This window comes from Macaca fascicularis, chromosome 6 (genome assembly GCF_037993035.2).
Source record: "Macaca fascicularis isolate 582-1 chromosome 6, T2T-MFA8v1.1".
NCBI lineage: Eukaryota > Metazoa > Chordata > Mammalia > Primates > Cercopithecidae > Macaca > Macaca fascicularis.
In genome coordinates this window covers 147,956,329-147,977,278 of record NC_088380.1, presented here as the reverse complement: position 1 = coordinate 147,977,278, position 20,950 = coordinate 147,956,329, and the positions used below count along the sequence as shown (strand labels likewise).

The 20,950-nt window shown below is 50.5% G+C and overlaps 1 protein-coding gene across 24 annotated transcripts in view; it reads right to left on the bottom strand.

The window, feature by feature from the left end:
- Positions 1-20,950, bottom strand: part of LOC102120633 (protocadherin gamma-C4) — a 188,318-nt gene that overhangs the window by 8,103 nt on the left and 159,265 nt on the right. For 20 of the 24 annotated variants that reach the window (XM_065545903.2, XM_015452033.3, XM_015452035.3 and 17 more), the window contains one exon: positions 9,955-10,013. In XM_065545903.2, the coding sequence (XP_065401975.1) occupies positions 9,955-10,013 (59 nt within the window). Of the gene's footprint in view, positions 1-9,954; positions 10,014-10,175; positions 10,464-13,135; positions 15,717-17,224; positions 19,792-20,950 lie in introns of those variants that run through there. The other 4 variants (XM_015452028.3, XM_045394969.2, XM_015452026.3 and 1 more) reach the window with 4 other exon arrangements.

Genomic DNA, 20,950 nt, shown 5'->3' with positions numbered 1-20,950 from the left:
TGGAAGAGAATGTTCCAGAGCTAGAGAAAATGTGGGGACCTAGGAAGTACCTAGGGGGAGATGTAGGAGGCCCCAAGAGACCCTGGAGCAGGGAGAAGAAATTTCTAAAATTCAGTGGCTTCTTAAGCCCTCAGAGTAAAATCCACGGCGATATAAGAACCTGCCCCTCCTATTTTACAAGAACCCCCGCCCCCCATCCCACTCTCAAACACTCTATCATCAAACCTTTCCCAAGGTGCAGTTTCCTATCCCTCAAGTTCCCTCTTGCTGTGAATCCTGGGCAGATGGTGTTCCCTAGAATGCCAGTCCCCCAACCCTTACCATGGTGACACGAATAAAATGTATCAGAGGGAATCCACTCAGACTGGGCAGTGCCTCCACTGTACTCCCATCCCAGCGGCTGCCCCACATGGCACTAGTCACACTGCAACTGTTGTTGTGCCTGTCTGTTCCTCCACCATGCTGACTTCTGTGAGGCGGGGACTCCGCCTGCTTCCTACCGAAGCACCTAGCACAAAGCCTAGCACTTGGACCTCATTGAGACTTTTAGAAACTCCAAGTGTTGAAAAAACATGAAATGATTCATAATTTTAAAAAATACTAAACCATAAGAAGAACTCTACTTCTTAGAAGGTTCAGCTCTACTTGGATTTTTCCCATAGTGACAATTTCCATGATTTGTTTTGAATTTCCAAGGATGAAATTATTTCAATTTGCAGGGGAGTGTTGGCGGGAAGCAACCCTGGCACACACACAGTCTGCCCTTTAGGTAACTGTTTGACACCATCTGGCTTAGAGAAGTTTTTCAATATTTGTTGCCTGAATGAATGGGAAGAAGCCAGCAGAGACAGTTAAGTGACTGTAAGGTAATAAGAAGGGTTTGGCACCATGGGAAAGGCTGTAGGGTAGGCCTTGAAGGCATGAAAATGTGTGTGTGTGTGTGTGCGTGTGTGTGTGCATATTTTGTCATGGTGGGTAAGCACAACCAAGAACTGCTTTACAATTTTTCCAAGGCCTGTCCCTGCTTTTGGTTTCACCCAATCTGGGATTCCCCATCCCTAAGTAGATGAACTCAGCCTAAGAACAGACACAGGCTGCCATGTGTGACCTCTATACCATCACAACAAACATAAAGCTAGGGTTGAAGGGGAAAGCAGGAATCTCAATTCTCCTTCCCAAAAGTGGGAAGGGTTGTCATTTTGTTTTCATTGATTCAACGATTATTTCTCTTTTCTTTTCTTTTCTTTTCAACTAGAGTCTCGCTCTGTCACCCAGGCTGGAGTACGGTGGCGCGATCTCGGCTCACTGCAATCTGTGCCTGCCAGGTTCAAATGAGTCTCCTGCCTCAGCCTCTTGAGAGCTGGGACTACAGGCGCATGCACGCCACCATGCCTAGCGAATTTTTGTATTTTTAATAGAGACGGGGTTTCACCATATTGGCCAGGCTGCTTTCGAACTCCTGACCTCGTGATCCACTCGCCTCCGCTTCCCAAAGTGCTGGAATTACAGGTGTGAGTCACTGCACCCCTCCAACAATTATTTCTTGAGGAATTACTATGTACCAGACACAGAGCTAGGTATTGGGGTTATGGCTGTGAATATGATAGAAATTGTCCATCTTTACGGTGCTCATGGTGGGCACGGAGAGGCTGATTTTAAATAATTACACAGTACAGTAATTGCAGTTGTGACACTTGCCATGGGCTGTGTCAGGGGCTACCAGAGGGTATGAAGAGAGGCAGGGGCGGGCAGACCACGAGGTCAGGAGATCGAGACCATCCTGGTCAACATGGTGAAACCCTGTCTCAACTAAAATACAAAACAAAACAAAAAAAACTAACCGGGTGTGGTGGCACACGCCTGTAATCCCAGCTACTTGAGAGGCTGAGGCAGGAGAATCACTTGAACCTAGGAGGTGGAGGTTACCACTGCACTCCAGCCTGGCAACAGAGCAAGACTCCCTCTCAAAAAAAAAAAAAAAAGAGAGGCAGTGTTAGGCAGCTCAGCCAGTCCAGGCTTCCCCGAGAGGAAAAGACAGTGAATTTAAATCTGAAGAAATTATCCAGGTAATTTTCAGAATACCAGCAAATACATGTAGAAGGAATGACAGAAAATCACCACTTTGTAAAAACATACAGGCAAGGATTATCCGTGAATACTAAAATTGCATGAAGGGATGCCGCCTATCTCAAAGGCGGCATAAGTAATCTGTTCACAGATTACTTCACAGATTACTTATTAATCTATTAATCTATTTCACAGATTACTTATTAATCACAAATATTTTAAAATGTCTTTATAAAAATATATTTTTATAATGGAGAGATCTGGGACACCGTTTTCACCACGCGAACAAACTCGGCATCACTGACACTGGGACAGGCCGACGTTAGATGAGTCCCAGTGTGATGTCCCAGTGTGATGCTGCGGGAAGTATTCCTACCAAGGTGTGTAATCTGAATCTAACCATCAGAGAATAGCCAGCAAATCCAGGTTAGGGGACATTTTAAAGGACAACTGGCCTGGACTCTTTAAAAATATCCATGTCATTAAAAAAATAAAAAGACTGGGAGCTGGATCCAGATTAAAGGAGAGGAAAGACATGACGACCAAATGCAATCTATGCTCCTTGATGAAATCCTGGATTTAAAAAAAAGAAAAAAAGGATAAAAGAACACACAGAACATTTACGAAAATCTGCTGGTGGATTCTATATTATTGTATTAATGTTAAATTCCTCAACTGAATATCTGGGGTCCTTACTTCCAGCCCGACTGAGCTCTCTGTGGGCCTGGCTGAGGGTGCAGGGTCAAGGCCAGGTGGTCTCAGCCCCAGGTGAAGGGGGTTAGTGGGAATAAAGTAGGGAGAGCAGGGAAGCAGGGAGGGGTTGCAGAGAGGAGAGCATGGGGGTTGTCAGGGAGACAACGGGACCAGATGCCAGAGGTTAGGAGGATGACCTGTCATGGGGGGCAGTGGTGTTGAGGGAATAAAGCTGAGTGGAAAAGTGGGCTTGAACCATGATGGTCAGGAGTGTAAGGAGGAGTCCTGGGAAATGGTTGAAGATTGAGGGCCAAACAGGTGGGTGGGCTGCCAACTCTGTGAAGCTGGGAAGAGATGAGCAGAGGGAGAGAGACCTCTTTTTTAACCATTTACTGAGAGCTTCCTATTCTAAGCTGACTGTGTAATATGTTTGTCTGTTTTATCCTCAGAACCACACTGCAGGTAAGTGTGATGATTATCTATATTTTTCAGCAGATGAAAACAGGGCTCAGAGAGGTTGAGAGACTATACCAGAGTCACACAGGTGGAACTGGTAGAGTTGCAACCTGAAAGCCAGCCTAATATGATTCCAGGGCCTATGATCTTATACACAACAATGTACTGGGCTTCAGCACGGAGGCCTTGGAGCCCCAGCAGCAGATATAAGGGACTCTTCCAGGATTTGGGGAATAGTGAAAAGTAAAAATGGAAGAAATGGGCTACATTTAGTCAACAATTTTCCAAGCAGTGGCCTGTGACAGGACCTAGAATTTAAGAGATGATGAATATGGTTCTTGTCCTATTGAGTTTGGGGTGTGTGTGTGTGTGTGTGTGTGTGTGTGTGTGTGTGTGTGTATAAGGGAATATCCCATAGACTGGGCTATAATAAAATACTCCCTACATCATGCTCAAAAAACTGAGAAATCTAGGAAGTCACCCTGACAACAGCCTGAATTTAATTGTGTTAAAATGTAAATGAGGCTGGGTGCGGTGGCTCCTGCCTGTAATCCCAACACTTTGGAAGGCTGAGGCAGGCGGATCACGAGCTCGAGATCGAGACCATCCTGGCCAACATGGTGAAACCCCGTATCTACTAAAAATACAAAAATTAGCTGGGTGTGGTGGCGTGTGCCTGTAGTCCCAGCTACTCAGGAGGCTGAGGCAGGAGAATCGCTTGAACCCGGGAGGCAGAGCTTGCAGTTAGCCCAGATGGCACCACTGCACTCCAGCCTGGAGACAGAGTGAGACTCCATCTCAAAAAAAAAAAAAAAAAGTAAATGAACGTGTATGTTTTCCAATGTAGCAAAAGCCCATTAGCATTAGAAAAATAATATGTATATTCATATGAGGACTTATTCTGCAAAATAATATGTATATTCATATGAGGAGTTACTCTGCAAATGACTTGGGAAGAATTCTGAAAGACATGGGGAAATTCTTATGATACACTGCAAAGAAGAAAAAAGCTATAATTCTGACAGACAGTATGGCCTCAGTTGCTATTTTAAAAAAACTAGTAGGAAATGTACCATATGACTGGCAATAACAGTTCTTGATATGTGAATAAAGTGTCACATAAAAGTGTGACAAGTTTGTGAACAATTTATTTAGGTAAATGAGATTTTTTTAAAATGAAGCTTGTGCATGTTCTTTCATTACACAAAGAAAAGTTTAGAAAGATACATATGAAAAGGTAAGGATTCAACAAATAAACTGCAAAAATGGAAGATGGAGGGGAAGTCTTTTACATTAAAAGAGCTTAAGATACTTAAGAGACACTCAGTCAAATATAAAATGTGGACCTTATATAAGAATCATCTGGCAGGGCAAGGTGGCTCACACCTGTAATCCCAACATTTTGGGAGGCCGAGGAGGGTAGGTCACTTGAGGCCAGGAGTTCAAGACCAGCATGGCCAACATGGTGAAACACTGTTTCTACTGAAAATACAAAATATTAGCTGGATGTGGTGGTGCACACCTGTAATCCTAGCTACTCGGGAGGCTGAAGCATGAGAATTGCTTGAACCTGGGAGGCGAAGGCTGCAGTGAGCCGATTGCGCCACAGCCTGGATGAGAGAGTGAGACTCTGTCTCCAAGAAAAAAAAAAAAAAGAAAGAAAGAAAAACAAGAAAAAAAATCATCTGTTAAAGATGGTGGAGACCAAGATGAAATTACATGATGTCTGAGATTTGCTTCAAAAAAATCCAAGGAGAGGATAAGGGTAGGGATATAGGTGAAACAAGATAAGGCATTAGTTGAAGCTAGATAGTGGTCTCATACAGGTTCATGACACCATTCTTTCTACTTTTGTACATATTTGAAATGTTCCATATTAAATTGTAGTTGGTAGTGGTTCTCCCTAGATTGTAAAATGATGGGTGGTTTTCCTTTTAATTTTTTTCTATTTTTCATGTTTCTATAATGAGCATGTACTGTTTTATAAGCAGAAAAAAATTAAGTTGCTATTTGTTTGTTGAATGACTGCCCAAACTGAGAGACAGCAGGGATACTGTCTCTCAGAGGAGGAGGGATGGTAGTGTGGAGCCATCAGAGAACAGGATGGGGACCAAATGGAAACTCTTTGTGCAGAGGCTGGGGACAGCTGCAGGGCAGGGCCTAGGTTACAGCCTAAGAAGGGGGAAATGGTTTGTTGGGCTCAGAGCTTGAGACAACAGCTATTGGGATCAGATACCCAAAGGATGACCTGAGAAGGGATAGTGGTGGAGAGGAGAAGCATGTGCCAAGCAGGGACTTAAGAATGTAAGTCTTCTTCATTCTTTTCCCTTTCTCTCTTCCTTTTCTTTCTTTCTTTCTTTTTTTTTTTTTGAGATGGAGTCTCGCTCTGTCATCCAGGCTGGAGTGCAGTGGTGTGATCTCGGCTCACTGCAACCTCCGCCTCCTGGGTTCAAGCGATTCCCCTGCCTCAGCCTCCCGAGTAGCTGGGACTACAGGTGCGCACCACCACTCCTGGCTAATATTTTGTATTTTTAGTAGAGACGGGGTTTCATCATGTTGGCCAGTTTGGTCTCAAACTTCTGAGCTCAGGTGATCTGCCCACCTCAGCCTCCCAAAGTGCTGGGATTATAGGCATGAGCCACGGCGCCTGGCCAGGTCTTCTTCCTTCTGTCTAGGCAGTGTGACCCAGTGCTGACTTGAACTTGAACAAGTTTACTGAAGAATTCAACGCTAGCCCTGCTTTGAAGCTGGTGTGTCTGACCAGACCAGGCTGGAGGGCAGTGGGCAAGATGGTGGGGAGGGAGTGAGGCAGGGCATCAACAGAAGACTGGAACCAGGGTTAGACTGAATGAAAGGAACCTCTCGTCTTCATCCCCTCACTCCAAGGCCAGCAAAGAGAAAACTCCGTGCCATTCCCTTGATCCCAGGAGGCCTCACCACAGGGCTTTTGCGTAGGCTTTCCCATTTGAAATGCTTTTCCTTCTGTGTAGGCAGTGTGACCCAGAGCTGGCTTGAACTTGAACTAAGTTTACTGAAGAACTCAACACTAGCCCTGCTTTGAAGCTGGTGTGCCTGACCATCTGGAATGCTCTTCCTTCTTTTCTTCAGCTGGTTAATTTGTATTTGTCTTTCGATCTCAGCACAACTTCATTTCCAGGATGTCCTCCTGCTCCCTAAATCAAATCCCTATTATATGCCCACACCACCAGATACAATTCTACCTAGCACTATGACAGCTTCAGTCTCACATTTATTTCTGTAATTATTTGGTCAATATTTGTCTCCTTCAATGCACTGTAAACTCCTTAAGGGCAGGGGCCTCCCACATCAAAAACACTGCCTAGCTAACAGAAAGTGCTCACTGACCATTTGTTGAATGAATGAAGGAGAGAAGTTGAAGTTACTGGACTAGATCCTAGTGCTTATTTCATATTGACCACTGAATCAAAAATGTGGCCGGGGCAATGGCTCATGCCTATAATTCTAGCACTTTGGGAAGCTGAGGCAGGTGGATCAGTTGAGGTCGGGGAGTTTGAAACCAGCCTGGCCGACATGGCGAAACCCATCTCTACTAAAAATACAAAAATGAGCTGGGTGTGGTGGCGCACACCTGCTGTCCCAGCTACTTGGGAGGCTGAAGCAGGAGAATCACTTGAACCTGGCAGGCAGAAGTTGCAGTGAGCTAAGATTGCACCACTGCACTCCAGCTTGGGCAACAGAGCAAGACTCCGTTAAAAAAAAAAAATTGTTTGTTGCGTCCCCCACAAGTTAACTAAGGAAGCAAAGAGAGGAGAGAGAGAGAGGCTCCGCACCTTCTCCTCCATATTTCCAAGAGTTCCCACATGTATTCCAGGCCACTAAGCCTCTCATCTGATGAAAAGGGAGTTGAGGCAGAGGTAAGGTGCTCATTCCAGAGGACACATGAGAGGCAGTTGGTGGGGCTTCCAGGTTCAACAGTGAATTCTGCTTCAAAGTCAGTGTATGGCTTGGGGTGGAGGTAGGTAGAGGGAACATAAATGGCCTAGAACTTCTCAATGTCACCTCCTCCTAGAAGCCTTCCCTGATCTTCCCCCTATTACACTCACATTGTTCTCTGCCTCTCAGAACTTACTATGATTTGTAGCCAGATTTTTTTTTTTTTCATGATCTCAGCTCACTGCAATCTCTGCCTCCCGGGTTCAAGCAGTCCTCCTGCCTCAGCCTCCCAAATTGCTGGGATTACAGGTGCCTGCCACCAAGCCCAGCTAATTTTTGTATTTTTAGTAGAGACGGGGTTTCACCATGTTGGCTGCCAGGCTAGTCTCAAACCCCCAGCTTGTGGGGGTGATCCATCCACCTTGGCCTCCCAAAGTGCTGGGATTACAGGCGTGGGCCACAGTGCCCAGGCTTTTTTTTTTTTTTTTTAAGTGTTACTTGTTGCAAATTTTCTGTCTCCACTGCTGGCCTGGAAGCCTGTGAGTTCCGGGATCACATCTACTTGTTCACTCTTTTTTTTTTTTTTTTTTTGAGACTGAGTCTCGCTCTGTCCCCCAGGCTGGAGTGCAGTGGCACAATCTCGGCTCACTGCAAGCTCCACCTCCCAGGTTCACGCCATTCTCCTGCCTCAGCCTCCTGAGTAGCTGGGACTACAGGCACCTGCCACCACGCCCGGCTAATTTTTTGAATTTTTGTAGAGACAGGGTTTCACCGTGTTAGCTAGAATGGTCTCGATCTCCTGACCTCGTGATCCACCCGCCTTGGCCTCCCAAAGTGCTGGGATTACAGGCATGAGCCACCACGCCCGGCCTACTTGTTTACTCTTATAGCCCAATGTTTAACACAGGGCCCTGCTCATAGTAGATGCTCGATAAATATTTGTTGAATAAATGAATGAATGAATACATTAATGGCTTAATGGATAACTTATGAGAAGGTTGGCAAGGCCAGCTGGGAGAAGGACAATGGCTGGGGTCAAAGGAAGGGCAAGGGCAGCCCAAGGGCAAAAAGCCCAAGCCTTTTGATCTGCTGCTTTTTAAGGGGCTTCTAAGAAACGCTTTGCGTTCCTAAAACAGGTGACAGGACTATGCATGCCCAGGAGCTGGAATCTCTGCCATACACCAAGGGCTCCTGGGTCCTTGTGGCAACAAGGGTATGGTTGGTTGTAGGATGGGGAGAGGGGATTCTTGGAAGCTCAGCATCTGTAGCAACTTGGCAAATGTGGACAGCAAGTACTCAACCATTGAGGAGATAGGGTAAGGTGGCCCAAGCTCCTGCTTCTCTCCCTGGGCTCTGAGACTCCTCCAGGTTCCTGACTTCTAACTGGGAGGCCTGGCCCACAGCCTATCCCACTCTGCTCAGACCAACTGAAGGTCTTTCTGCTGAAGTTTCCCTCCCCTTCAGCCCGCAGGGGGTTCCTGTCTCAGCAGGAATTCATACCAGATTGAAATAAGCAGCTGGGGCTGCTTGGATGGGAGGGGGTGTGGTGGAGAGCTATGATCAAAGGCTCAGTGTGTGAGGGGAAGGGAAGGAAGAGAGCGGGGTGGTGGTGGGTGGTGGGTGGGGGGTTGTGTGTGCTGGCTTGCCCACAAGCACAAAAAAATGAGAGAAGAGACAGAGGCTCAGAGAAAAAGATGAGATAAAAGAAAAAGAGAGATAAAGAGTAACAGAGAAAGAGGCAGAAAAAGACAACAGGCACAGAGATATACAGAGACAGAGGCAAAGAAAGAGATGCAGTGAGGCTGAGAACAGACAGGAAAGCAGAAATAGTGACAGACAGAGAAACATAGAGGCTGGGGATAGAAGAACACAAGGCGCTAGGAAATGGTGAAAGGAGAAACAGAAAAGAGGTCCAGGAAAAGGACAGGGAGGCAGAGATAGAGAAGGAGAAAGAGACGAAGAGTCCTATGTAGTCACTCACTCCACATTAATTGAGCACTTATGCCATGGCAGGCACAGTGGGCGGCACAGATCAATGCAAGTAGACAAATGAAAGGGACTGAAGCTGAGGTGCAGCAATCAAGACCGAAGCTAAGACAGAGATGGAGAAGAGAGGGAGAGGCAGAGATTGCAAAGCGAGATAGAGACTGAGGGAAGGACCCAGAGGTAAGAGAAAGTGGCAAAGACAGAAACTCAAGAAAAAGGGGCAAAGACACAGAGACCCCACAGACAGAGAGGGCAGGACAAGTAGGGGCAGAGGACAGTGGGAGGAGCAGCCAAATGAGGGAGGCCTGCTCCATGCCCCACCCAGTCCTTCCTCAGTCCCACCTCCAGCTGTGCTGCCTCCACTCTCCCCAGGCTCCAATCAGCCTTGGCTCTGGAGGCTCTGGAGGAGGTGCTGACTGCAGACGGCCTCCTCCGGTCCAGTGTTTTTCTGCCTGAGCCCCAGGTCAGAATGGAGCCCAGCTCAACTCAGAGGAGGGAGTTAGGCAGTACATGGGCATAGAAAGCCTCGCTTTCACCCAGAGACCAGCTTAAGACCACCTTTGGTTCCACAGTGCCCTCAGGGGATAGGAAAAGGTGCCGGTCATGGGGAGGACGGAAGGAGCAAGCATGTGAATTGAGCTTCCTGAACAGTCAGGGCAGTCGCCTCTTCCTTCTGGGGTCTGTGTGCCAGCCCCCCACACACCAAGACCTCCCTGGGATCTCAAACTGAGGGAGAAGCCAGTTGTAGCAAATGCTGAGCCCTCCCCCATCTCCTCCCATATCATCCCTGAGAAAATGCCGCAGAGAAGAGGGTGGGCTGGAGAATCAGTCACCTACCCGCTGGTGCCGGGTCTCTGGGCCTGAGAGAAACGCCAGTCCGTGTTGGGCGGGGCTTGCTGTGGAGAAAACAGAGGGAGAGGGGCTGAGTACTTGTGAGAAATTAGAATGTCACCCGAGCCCCTAGGGATGGGCCAGGAGAGAAGGAGGGGAGCGGGCACAGAGAAGAAAACGGGCTAAGAGGGGGCAGGGGTGGACTCATCTCCAAAGACAAAATACACCTCAGGTCTCAGAGGTCTGAGGTACCAGAAACCAAGAGATAAATCACATTTCATCTGATCACAGTGAGCAAGCTCAGACTCCTTTCCTAAAGAAATGGCCCCTTCCTCCCTGCCCCCAGAGTCAGAACTCCTGAGCCAAAATTCAAGGACTGAAGGCATCTTCTGTGGAACTGGGGGAAGAGGTGCAGAGAAATCCCCCTAAAGTGGCAGAGGAGGCTTTTCAATGATAATTCCACCAGCCCTAGAATGAGTTTATTCAACTCCTCAGCTGCGAACAAAGCATCCTCTGCAGCAAGATGGCTGCTGCTCCTGGTAACCCTTTTGGTGCCAGGTTGTGCAGTGACACATTCACAGGGACACCTTCTCCGGGTCCTTGGCTCGCAAGGATCTCTTCCCACAGCTAAAGACATTATTAATTTGGGAGTCATGCCAGATTGGGCATTTGCATAGCATCCAAGTCCCGGGACACTTCTCACCCCTGGAACTCTGTGCCAGACAATGGTCTGTGACTAAGGGGAAGAGAACAAGGCTGCTCTGTCTGAGACGGAGAAAAATGGAAGGGATGCAGGGGGGAGGGATCCAGTTCCCATAACCTCCAAGCAGGGCCAACTAAGTCTCCAGGGCTCCCAAGGGGCTGCTTTGTAGCCATCTCTCACATAGCTGAAGGTGTGGGGCTCTGGCCAGCCACTTCATTCCTCAGTCCCTTCTGGTCTTTCCAGGGGATGTGTTATCCCATCACACAATCTCATGGAGCACTCCTAGAGCCATCTCCTCACTGGTTCTGGGGTGGGCTGGTAATTAATACTCATACTTGCTCCCAGAAGTGCAGAGTGTGAGTATCTCAGATTACTCCAGGGAGAAGGAAGCTCCAGAACTGCCAGCGGCTCACTCTAAGGCCCACAGGTAGCAGTGATATGAGCAGAACCCAGAAACCTAGCATTCCAGGTACATCGGGAGTCACCAGCACCATTCTAGGGCTGCCATGGAGAAGGGCACAAGGATAGCCAGCCCTCAGCCACTGTATTCTTAGACACAGCAGAATCTACATGGAAATGCAATAATTGTGGTAGGAGGAAAGGGAGCTAGGGGAAACTCAACCTACGTAAGGATAACTGGCCAAGTTTGCGCTGTGGGAACTGCTCAGAAATAAGGAGCCGCAGAAGACTTTCCCCACAGGTAAGGTCCTAAAAGGTAGGAACCCCACCCTTGCCCCATCCCAGCAGAAGCAAAATCCCAGCAGAGCCAACTCCCCTATCCTGTCCTCAAGCTTTTAAAGTTCCAAGTGCCAAGAAATTAAAAACACAAATTCTGGAGTTAGATAGGGGTTAGAATCTCTCTTACTTGCTCTGTGAACTTGAGCAAGTCAGTTGACCTTTTTGAAGCTGTTATAAGAGAGGCATGTTAGTACCTAGCCAACAGCAATGGTGGGAAGAGCGAATGAGATGAGATGCTCAAAAGAGTTATATAGTAAGTTTCTCTCAATCAGTTATCAAAATCACCTGGGGGTGTTTCAAACTACAGTTCTGATTCCCTAGGGGCAGAGTTAGGCATAGACATATTTTGAATAAAAGCTCCTAGAGTTGGGGAAGCTTGTGTTTTTTACTACTGTAGTTTCCTCACACATAAGGGCACCCTGGCATCCGGCAGAGCCTACAGCTTTACATCTGCCAGAGGAGAGAGGACTTGTTACAGTCTCAGATAGCTTGGTCACCTCCAAATCTCTGACCCTAGATCTCTGGGCACATTGTGATCACGACGGCGCCAAAAGCCTGTATCTCTGGGCGTTGAGAGCCAGGGCGCTCCAGGCTTCCACTTCCTGCGGGAGGAAGGGGCCGCTCTTGCCACTGGAGTCCCAGGCCTGCTGTCCTATAGAGGCGCACTCACTCGCCCAAGGCCGAGCCCTGCGCCTCGGGCCACTGGGCAGCTCTGCCTGTCCGCCCGCTGGAGGCTTCTGGGTTGAGAGGTCGCCACCCTTGAGACGGAGCCCCGGGACCATCCGGATCTCTGGCCCAAGGGTCGTAGAGTCCCGCCCGCCTGACACTTTGAGCGCGGAGTCGCTCCAGCACTCCTGGCCCCGCGCCTAGCTCAGGCCGCCCCTAGACGACCCAGCCCAGCCCGGGGCCCAGGTGGGAGAGGTGAGAGGAGGCTCCGGAGTCCTCGCCTGGTCCTGGGCGGCCGCGTTCTGGGACCCTCACTAAGGCGCGCACAATCTGCTACGAGTACCCCTGAGCCAGGCGGAGGGAACGGTCTCAGAGGGAGAACTGCGAGTGGGCCGGGACAGGCCTGTGAACCTGGCCGCGAGCGAGTGGCAGTGAAAGCTGGTATTCGTGTAAGCGCAAGTGCGAGGGGTGTGTGCGTGCGTCCGCGCATGTGTTGGCGGGGCGTGGCGAGCCGGTGCACCGTGCGTGGGCCGTGGGGGTGGCCTGCAGGGAGGATACGCATGAGCCCCGCGCGCACACCTAAGTCCTGCAGACAGATGCGGTTGGGTGATGCGGGAATAGGGAGGGTAACAGCGAAGTCACAGATGCTGGGGGTTGGGGAGAAATCGAAGAGGAAACCTCAAGACCGGCGAAGCGTGCGGGAGCCGGCGCCTAGGAGGCTGGCTGCATGGGTGGATCTGTGACTGCCTCCTCCCGGGACCCCCGACACCCGCGGAAATCGCCCGAAATTCACCGGAAGCTCGACGGGGGCCCCAGCCTTTTCTGAGTGTGGGGTGGGGGTCGGTCCCACCTCCCCTTGATCACAGTCGCCACCACCCCCGGTGCTCGGAGCCCCATCCCTTAATCGGCCACTCCTCTGGTTCCGCGCAAACGGTCCAATGATCCCGAGAATCGGGTGGAGCGCAGCCAGCGGCCGAGCCGCCCGGAGAGGAGTGGATGCCAGTTCAGTCCCTTATGAGGACGGGCGGCTTCTCTAGTGCCGCCCCCAGGGGTCGCCCGGGGCGGCGCCGAGCCCCTCACCTGGCTCCGCTCCCGCAGTGTATTAGAGCGGGACCGGATGGCGTCAGGCTCCAGCGCCAGAGCTGTGGGCTGCTGAACGCTGAGGGGTCTTAGAAAAGTGAAGTCACTGCCGTCCGAGGCCGGTGAAAAGCACGTCCTGTAGCAGTGGCTCTGCGAGTCTGTGGGCCGCAGCGTCACCTCCATGTACTTGAGCGTGCCGTCCGAGCTCACTTGCAGGTTGGGGCTGGACTGCTTATAGAAGTCCCGGGAGGGTAAGTCCTGGCGCCTGCAGCACTGCCCTCCACCCCCGTCCCTGTCTGCGTTCCCCTGAAGGCACTTAGCTGACAGAAAGGTGAAGGTGACTAGGGATAAGAGACTGACGGTCGCTAGAGCCACAATGAGGTAAAGCGTAAGGTCTGAACGCTCAGGAGGGTGTTTGAGAAAGTCACTGGATTTGGGCATTTCCTCAGGGTCCTCATCCTCCAGAACCAGCAGCACTGTGGCTGTGGAGGAGAGTGAAGGGTCACCATTGTCCCTCACCAGGACCACCACCTGCTGGGTGTCAGAGTCATCCTCCAGTAAGGCCCGGGCTGTGCGCACCTCACCAGTGTGTGTAGACACGAGGAAGAGTCCTGGGGCTGTGGACTGTGGCAACAGTGAGTAGGAGAGCCACGCATTGTGGCCTGCATCAGCATCCACGGCTGTCACCTTGGTGACCAAGGAGCCAGGAGGAGCAGAGCGAGGGAGACGCTGGGGGGCTGAGTGTTCCCAGCCTGGCCGTGGGTGCAGCACAGCTGGGGCATTATCATTCTCATCCAGGACAAACACATGCAGAGATGTGTTGGCATGCAATGGGGGAGAGCCGGAGTCTCGAACCCCCACCACAATCTGCAGCATCTGTAGCAATTCATAGTCAAAGGTACGCTGGGCAAACACCCGTCCATCCTCTGGGTTGACATACACGAAAGAGGAGGCTGGGGCTCCCTGAATCTGATTTCCTACAATGGAGTAGGTGAGGCGGGCATTATCCCCAGTGTCTGGATCTGAGGCAGCCACAGTGCAGAGAAGGGAGCCTGGAGGCCGGTTTTCTAGGATGTAAGCAGTGTAAAGCTGCTGGTTGAAGTGGGGTGCATTGTCATTAACATCTGAAATGTTGAGCCTGATGGTGAGATGTTTGTGCAGGGGAGGTGAACCAGCATCGCTGGCCAGCAGCTCGATGGTATAGTGGGATGTGGCCTCCCGGTCCAAAGGCTGGCTGGTTAGCAGCGAGTAGTGGTTCTCAGAAGGCTTAATCTGAAATGGCAGGTCCGGAGAGATATCAAGGCTCACTTCACCATTTCTACCTGAGTCTCGGTCTCGCACATTAAACAACCCCACTACTGTGCCTACTGGTGTGCTCTCTAGGACAGGGTTGGCCAAAGAGGCCAATAGCACTTCTGGAGCATTGTCATTGACATCCCCCACATCCACTTGAATCACACAGTGGCCCTCCATGGCAGGCTGTCCCTGGTCACGGGCTCTTGCATGAATTTCATAGAAACTTGACTCCTCAAAGTCTATGGGACCCAATACATGGATTGCCCCACTGCTAGGATCTAGGCCAAAGAGGTTCCTCACTGCCTCAGATGTGTGGTCTCCAAAAGAATAGTCTAGTTGGCCATTGGTGCCCTCGTCTGGATCAGTGGCATTGAGGCGGAGCAACAGAGTACCAATGGGTGCATTCTCTGGGATTCCCACACGTAGAACTGAGGATTGGAAGGTTGGAGCATTATCATTGATGTCCAGCACGATGACAGAGATAAGGGTGGTCCCTGAGCGGGCTGGGGTCCCCCCATCCACAGCAGTAAGCACCAGCTGATGTCTTGTCTGGGCTTCACGATCCAGCTGCTGCTCTAGCACCAGCTCTGGGAATGGTTTCCCATCTTTTAGGGTCTTCACATTCAGAGAGAAGTGGCTATTGGGGCTTAGAGTGTAAAAGCTCACGGTATTGGTGCCCACATCCGGATCCTGGGCACTGTCCAGTGGGAATCGTGCCCCAGGTGCTGCTGATTCTGAGATGCGCATCTCTCGCTCATGGGTAGCAAAGCTAGGAGAGTTGTCATTGAGATCCAGGATCTCTACCTCTACGCGGATTAGCTCCAGGGGGTGTTCAGTCACCACCTGCACTGGCAGCAGGCAGCTGGTGCTGGCTCCACATAGGCTTTCTCGGTCAATCTTCTGATTCACTGCCAGGGCACCACTCATCAAGCTCAGGGAAAAATAGCGCCCATTCTCCTCAGAGCCCAACTGCAGCCGCCGGCTCAACAGATCTGTCATCTTTAAGCCCAGATCCTGAGCAACATTCCCCACCAGCGTCCCCGGCTCAGACTCCTCCACCACTGAGTAACGAAGCTGCCCAGACACCCAGCCCCAGCAGCACAAGGACAACATGCACAGCACTTGCCATTTCCCAGCGAGCTGTGGGGGTGTCTTGTGCCCCATGACCCAGAAGTCCCTTCGTGGAGAGTAAGTCTGTGCTGTCCTGTCTCCAAGGTAGACCCAGGGCTTGGAATGCAGCAGCTGAAGTCTCTTATGTCTCCTTCTAGCCTCTTAATAACTGCTCGGAGCTTTGCCTGCCTGCAGCAGTTCTTCTTAGTCACCGGGTGGCGGGGGTGGGCGGTGGGGAGGGGAGCTGAATTTGAGTGAAGCTGGGGAGCTGGAGGAGGAGAGGCGGGCTGGAAGAGCAGATCTCCCACCTCAACTCTGAGTCTGATTGGCCAAAAAGTCTATGTGTTCTCAACCAATTATGAAGTCTCCTCAAGCCTGGAAACCTTGGGAACACACGCTGCAAATCTGTGTCACAGAAGCTTCCTACCTCCCCACTCATTTCGTGCTGCAGGTTGATTCAGCCCCCTTGGCAGCAAAGTTTGACAGCTCAGATGGTGCTCAACAGGGAAGACAAAGTGATACAAAACTCCTCAGCGTTCTGTCCCAGCAACTTCCTGCATGACTTCAGAAGCTTCCACCACTTTGCTTGAACCAGCAAAATCTTGTCCTTCTGGGAGAGGCAAAGCCCATGTATTCTCCCTCCCTCCCCCATCCTGCTGAATGCTGCTAAGGTGAGAGAAAAGATTAGTAAGAACCTTGTAAAGTCTTGCCCTGACTCTCCAGCAATGCTTTGAGGAAATCTCAATGTCAGCTGACATGGGACTTAGCTTTTCTGACACCCCAGACCCCAAATGTGGAATGAGTGTTACAGTTTTTGGGTAGGGGAACATTTCTGGGGCTGAATCAGGTCACCCAGGACAGTGGTCAGAGGCCAAGCATGGACGGCCTCTAGGTTTCATGGTTTCACCAAATTCAGGAGAACCCAACTTAAAGATACACAGGGTGGCTGTTTCTATGAATCAGCCAACTGTAAATCAGTTTTCTGTCATAAGTGATTTCACTTACTGCTTTTTTCCAAAGGTGATGACCAGCCCGCCCCAACCTTCCAATTTACTGCATCTAGTTCAAATCCCCAGTAGGGACTTTATCCGAGTCCTAAGATCCAGACCAAAAGATCTGTGCTACCAACCACTCTGATGTGTGCCTCTCTATTCCTTTAGTTCTCTCCTCTTTCTGCTGCATGCTATGTTTCAGATAGAGAGGTCCCTTCACAGTGTACTGGATACTGTGAGACAAAGATTTTATTTCCCCTCAATCCCTTGGGAAATGGTAACCTAGAGTTAAGGTACTTCAGAATCTGATCCCCTCTTTCAGGAAGAGTAGAGAAAACAGCCACCTTTGTCCAAGTGACTGCCTGGTGCACTGTACCCTGTGCACTGTAGCCTTCTGTGCTCCCACATTCCATCAGCATGCTTCCACAACAGCCTGGCTCTTGATCACCAATTACTTTCATTTCTGACTCAGATATAGGCATGACCCACCCCCAGTGCTAAATTGTGACAACTCTAGTTAATTCATAAAACAGTTACAAAGCACAGCGTCTACCACATAGTTACCTCTCACAAAAATGGTGACATCACTATGGGCTCTTACTGAGAGGCCAGTACTCTTTAGGACATGGCCTAGCCACATGCCTGGATCAGAATAACTCTCAAGCATTGGTTGAGCCTGCAAAGGTCTCACCTCTAGCCCATAGAGAAGATCAGAGGGTGGGCAGCTTGGGCGAACAGGTTCCCCTGCCATAGGTGCACTGGGTGACTTCACCATCATGAAGCTATCACTCCGAGTGGGTGCAGAAGCCAAGGGTGTACAGCCGTGAGAGTGGCCTCCCACATCAACAAACTTGATAGGGTCATCTGACCCTAGCTGGATTCGGAGGATCCCATTGGAAGGGGGAAGCCCCTCCCTCCTTCGAGATCTGGTGAGACAAGCACAGGTGCCCGCAGGAAAGCAGGTCACTCCGCAGGCTGCCCCACGAAGGCACTTAGAGAGTAGTGCCACGAATGAGCCAAAGGAGACAAAGCAAATCGCCACTAGGGACACAGCCAAGTAGAGAGTTAGACGAGATTCTCCTTCCCTTGGAGCTGAAGATTCTCGAAGATCTGGGACAACTGGATGTGTGTCTTCCTCTAAGGACACTAAGAGAGTAACAGAGGTAGAGAGTGGTGGACTACCACTATCCTTTACCACAATGACCAGCTTCTGTGGTGGGAGGTCAGCTGGGATGGGAACAGCCGTCCGCACCTCCCCAGCATATCGAGAGACTGCAAACAGGCTGGGGTCTGGGGCCTCCAGGAGCTGATAGGAAACCCAAGCATTGTAACCTGAATCCAGGTCCACAGCAGTCACCTTTGTGATTAGGTGGCCAGCACCAACTGATGGAGGCAGTGCTTGGGGACATAAGGAACCAGGCCGGGCCCGAGGACGGAGCACAGCTGGGGCATTGTCATTGAGGTCCAGCACAAATAGACGAACTGTCACAGTGCTGCTAAGGGGTGGATTGCCCCGATCCCGGGCCTGCACCTCAAACTGCAGTGTCTGGGTTTGCTCATAGTCAAAGGATCGAGTAGCATGAACAGCTCCTGTCTGGGGGTTCAGAGAGATGAAGGAGGAAGCTGACACATCTCGATTCCTGGGCTCCAGGAGCGAGTAGGAGATAAGCGCATTCAAGCCAGAGTCTGGGTCAGAGGCTGCAAGGGAGCAAAGCAGGTCCCCTGGGCGATTGTTCTCAGGAACAAACACCTCATGTGACCTCTGAAAGAAAGAGGGTGGATTATCATTCACATCTGAAATATTGAGAAAAATAGTTCTGTGGGTACTGAGAGGAGGGTTCCCAGCATCAGAAGCAGTGACCATGATGTCATAGCTAGATTTGGCCTCTCTATCTAAGGGTCCAGCAGTCACCAGGGAGAACTGGTTCCTGAAGGCAGACTTGAGGGCAAATGGCAAGTGGTCAGGAATGCGGAGGCTCACATCTCCATTTGACCCTGAGTCTGGATCCTGCACACTGATAAGTGCCACCACAGTGCCAGGTTCTGCACTCTCAGGGAGGGTTCCAAGCTCTGAGGTCACTGTGATGTAAGGGGCATTGTCATTTACATCCAGCAGATCCACTCGAAGGCTGCAATGTTGCTCCATGGCTGGAGAACCCCCATCGCGAGCCCGCACATCAAATTCATAGTAATTCTCACTCTCAAAGTCTAGGGGCCCCAAAAGAGTAAGCTTTCCAGTAGTGGGGTGCAGGCTAAAGAGGTTTCTTACACGATCAGGGGTATGACCACTGAAATAAAAGGTGACGTTACCACTGGGACCCAGGTCCGGGTCGGAGGCATTGAGCTGGATGAGCACCATGCCCGCTGGTGCGCTCTCCAACACACTAATCCTGTAGCTGGATTGCTGGAAGGCTGGGGCGTTGTCGTTTACGTCCAACACGGATACCCGGAGCTCTGCGGTGCCAGATCTCGGCGGGTTCCCTCCATCTACAGCAGTCAGCACCAGGCGGTAGTCCGATTGCCTCTCTCGATCCAAAGGCTTCTCCAGGAGCAGCTCTGGGACCAGGCTGCCGTCGCTGCGCTTCTTCACATCCAGCGCAAAGTGTTCATTGGAGCTCAGCCTATAGCTGCTAATCGAATTGCTCCCCACATCTGCATCCTGAGCCTTTTCCAACGGGAAACGCTGTCCTGGAGGAGCTGCCTCCCCAATTTCCAAGTCCAGCTGCTGCCGCGGAAAACGGGGGGCGTGATCATTCACATCTACGATCTCTACCTCTGCTCGGTACATTTCCAAAGGACCTTCGGTGACAAACTCCAGGGGCACGATGCAGCTGGCACTGAGCCCACACAGTGCCTCTCGGTCGATTGGGTTTTTGATGAGCAGGGCTCCGCTGTCCAAATCCACACGGAAGTGTCTTTGGTTCACCTCTCCAGCGACCTGCAGCCTGCGAGCTGACAGACTGTCCGTATCCAGCAGGAAATCTTGGGCGACATTCCCTACAAAAGTCCCTTCCTGTGACTCCTCTGGGACCGGGTAGCGGATCTGCCCACAAACGTAACCCAGGTGGTAAAAGAGGAACAAAAGGGTAGCCCACCGCCAGATTTCTGTCCAGCTTCTCACCTTGCGGAGCATTGCTGCCGCCCGCTAATTCTCTACTTGCTCTTGAGACGCGGATGAAGCCGACCCGCCCCAAACAGCCACAGCAGCTGGAGACACCTATCTCGCTTTCCCCGCGCCAGCTCTGGCGCGGCTCGGCCGGCGCCGCAAGGGTTACGCGCCGTTTTTGCTGGTGGCGGGGTAGATTTGTCTGCCTTTCACCACCCGATTGGCAGACAGCGGCTCCCGGGCTCAGCCAATAGGCTGAACAGAGAACGTCCCAACAGCAGCAGGGTTAATGCGTCGCAGCATTGAAGGGGAAAAAGCCCACCCTATCCTCCTCGCTCCCCCACCCCCCAAAAAACCCAGCCTATCTTTTCGCCTTCCTCCCGCTCAACGGCATGTTTTTCCACGGGTTGTTACCTCTGTGGGGAGGCAGACAACATATATGGTTTTTCTTTTTTTCCTAACACATCAACTGACCCCGCCCCTTTTCGGCGGGGAAAACAGCCACAGCCTGAGCCCTAGCAACCTGCGGCCCAGTGAGAGGGAGAGTAGCCATTGGAGAGTGGTCACTTTGTTCAAGCCAGTGTTGTCATCAACCAGTATTCTAAATGAGTAGCTTCCGTCTCAATCTGATTGTATTAGAGCAACTGCTAATTAGAACCACTGCCATATACTCAAAACTCTGCCCTTCTGCAGAATATTCAGAAACAGATCCATCTCTTTGCAGATAAGGCTTACACATTAATGTAGCCAATTAAATTTATGCAGTACACGTTTTCATTGTAACAGGAGGCACAGCTGAAACCAAACCTCTCTTATTCAGACATTTGCTAGTGATACACTAGATACACTAAATTACCATTCATTGATTTCAAGGACAGTATGGAAGCTGGGTGGAGGAAGCCAGGAGAGGGAGATGTTTCAAAACAGTAAAGAATCAATGTGTCTGGGAGGTGCTAAGGACCAGATCTCTTTACCTGGCAGAATGTTAATGTTCACAGATTTAATAGCTTCCTTGAATGATTGACATCAGCTACCAACAGCATTGTGCCTACAAATTCCCTTTATTTGACACCAAGGTATTCTGGATATGTTGTTAATTACCAACAAAGACCATTTCAAAAGAGCAAGCTTTCCACTTAGCCCCAGACCTCTTGGAACTGGAGACTTGATCTCACCCCACCCCCACCCTCATCCAGACCTCCCAGCAACCTAGCTACTCCCTTGCACAAGCACAGAAACAGCACACTTCACACTGTAGGTACGTGCAACCTGCAATCTGAGTGGGAAACACACCAGAGCACAGAGAAAGAG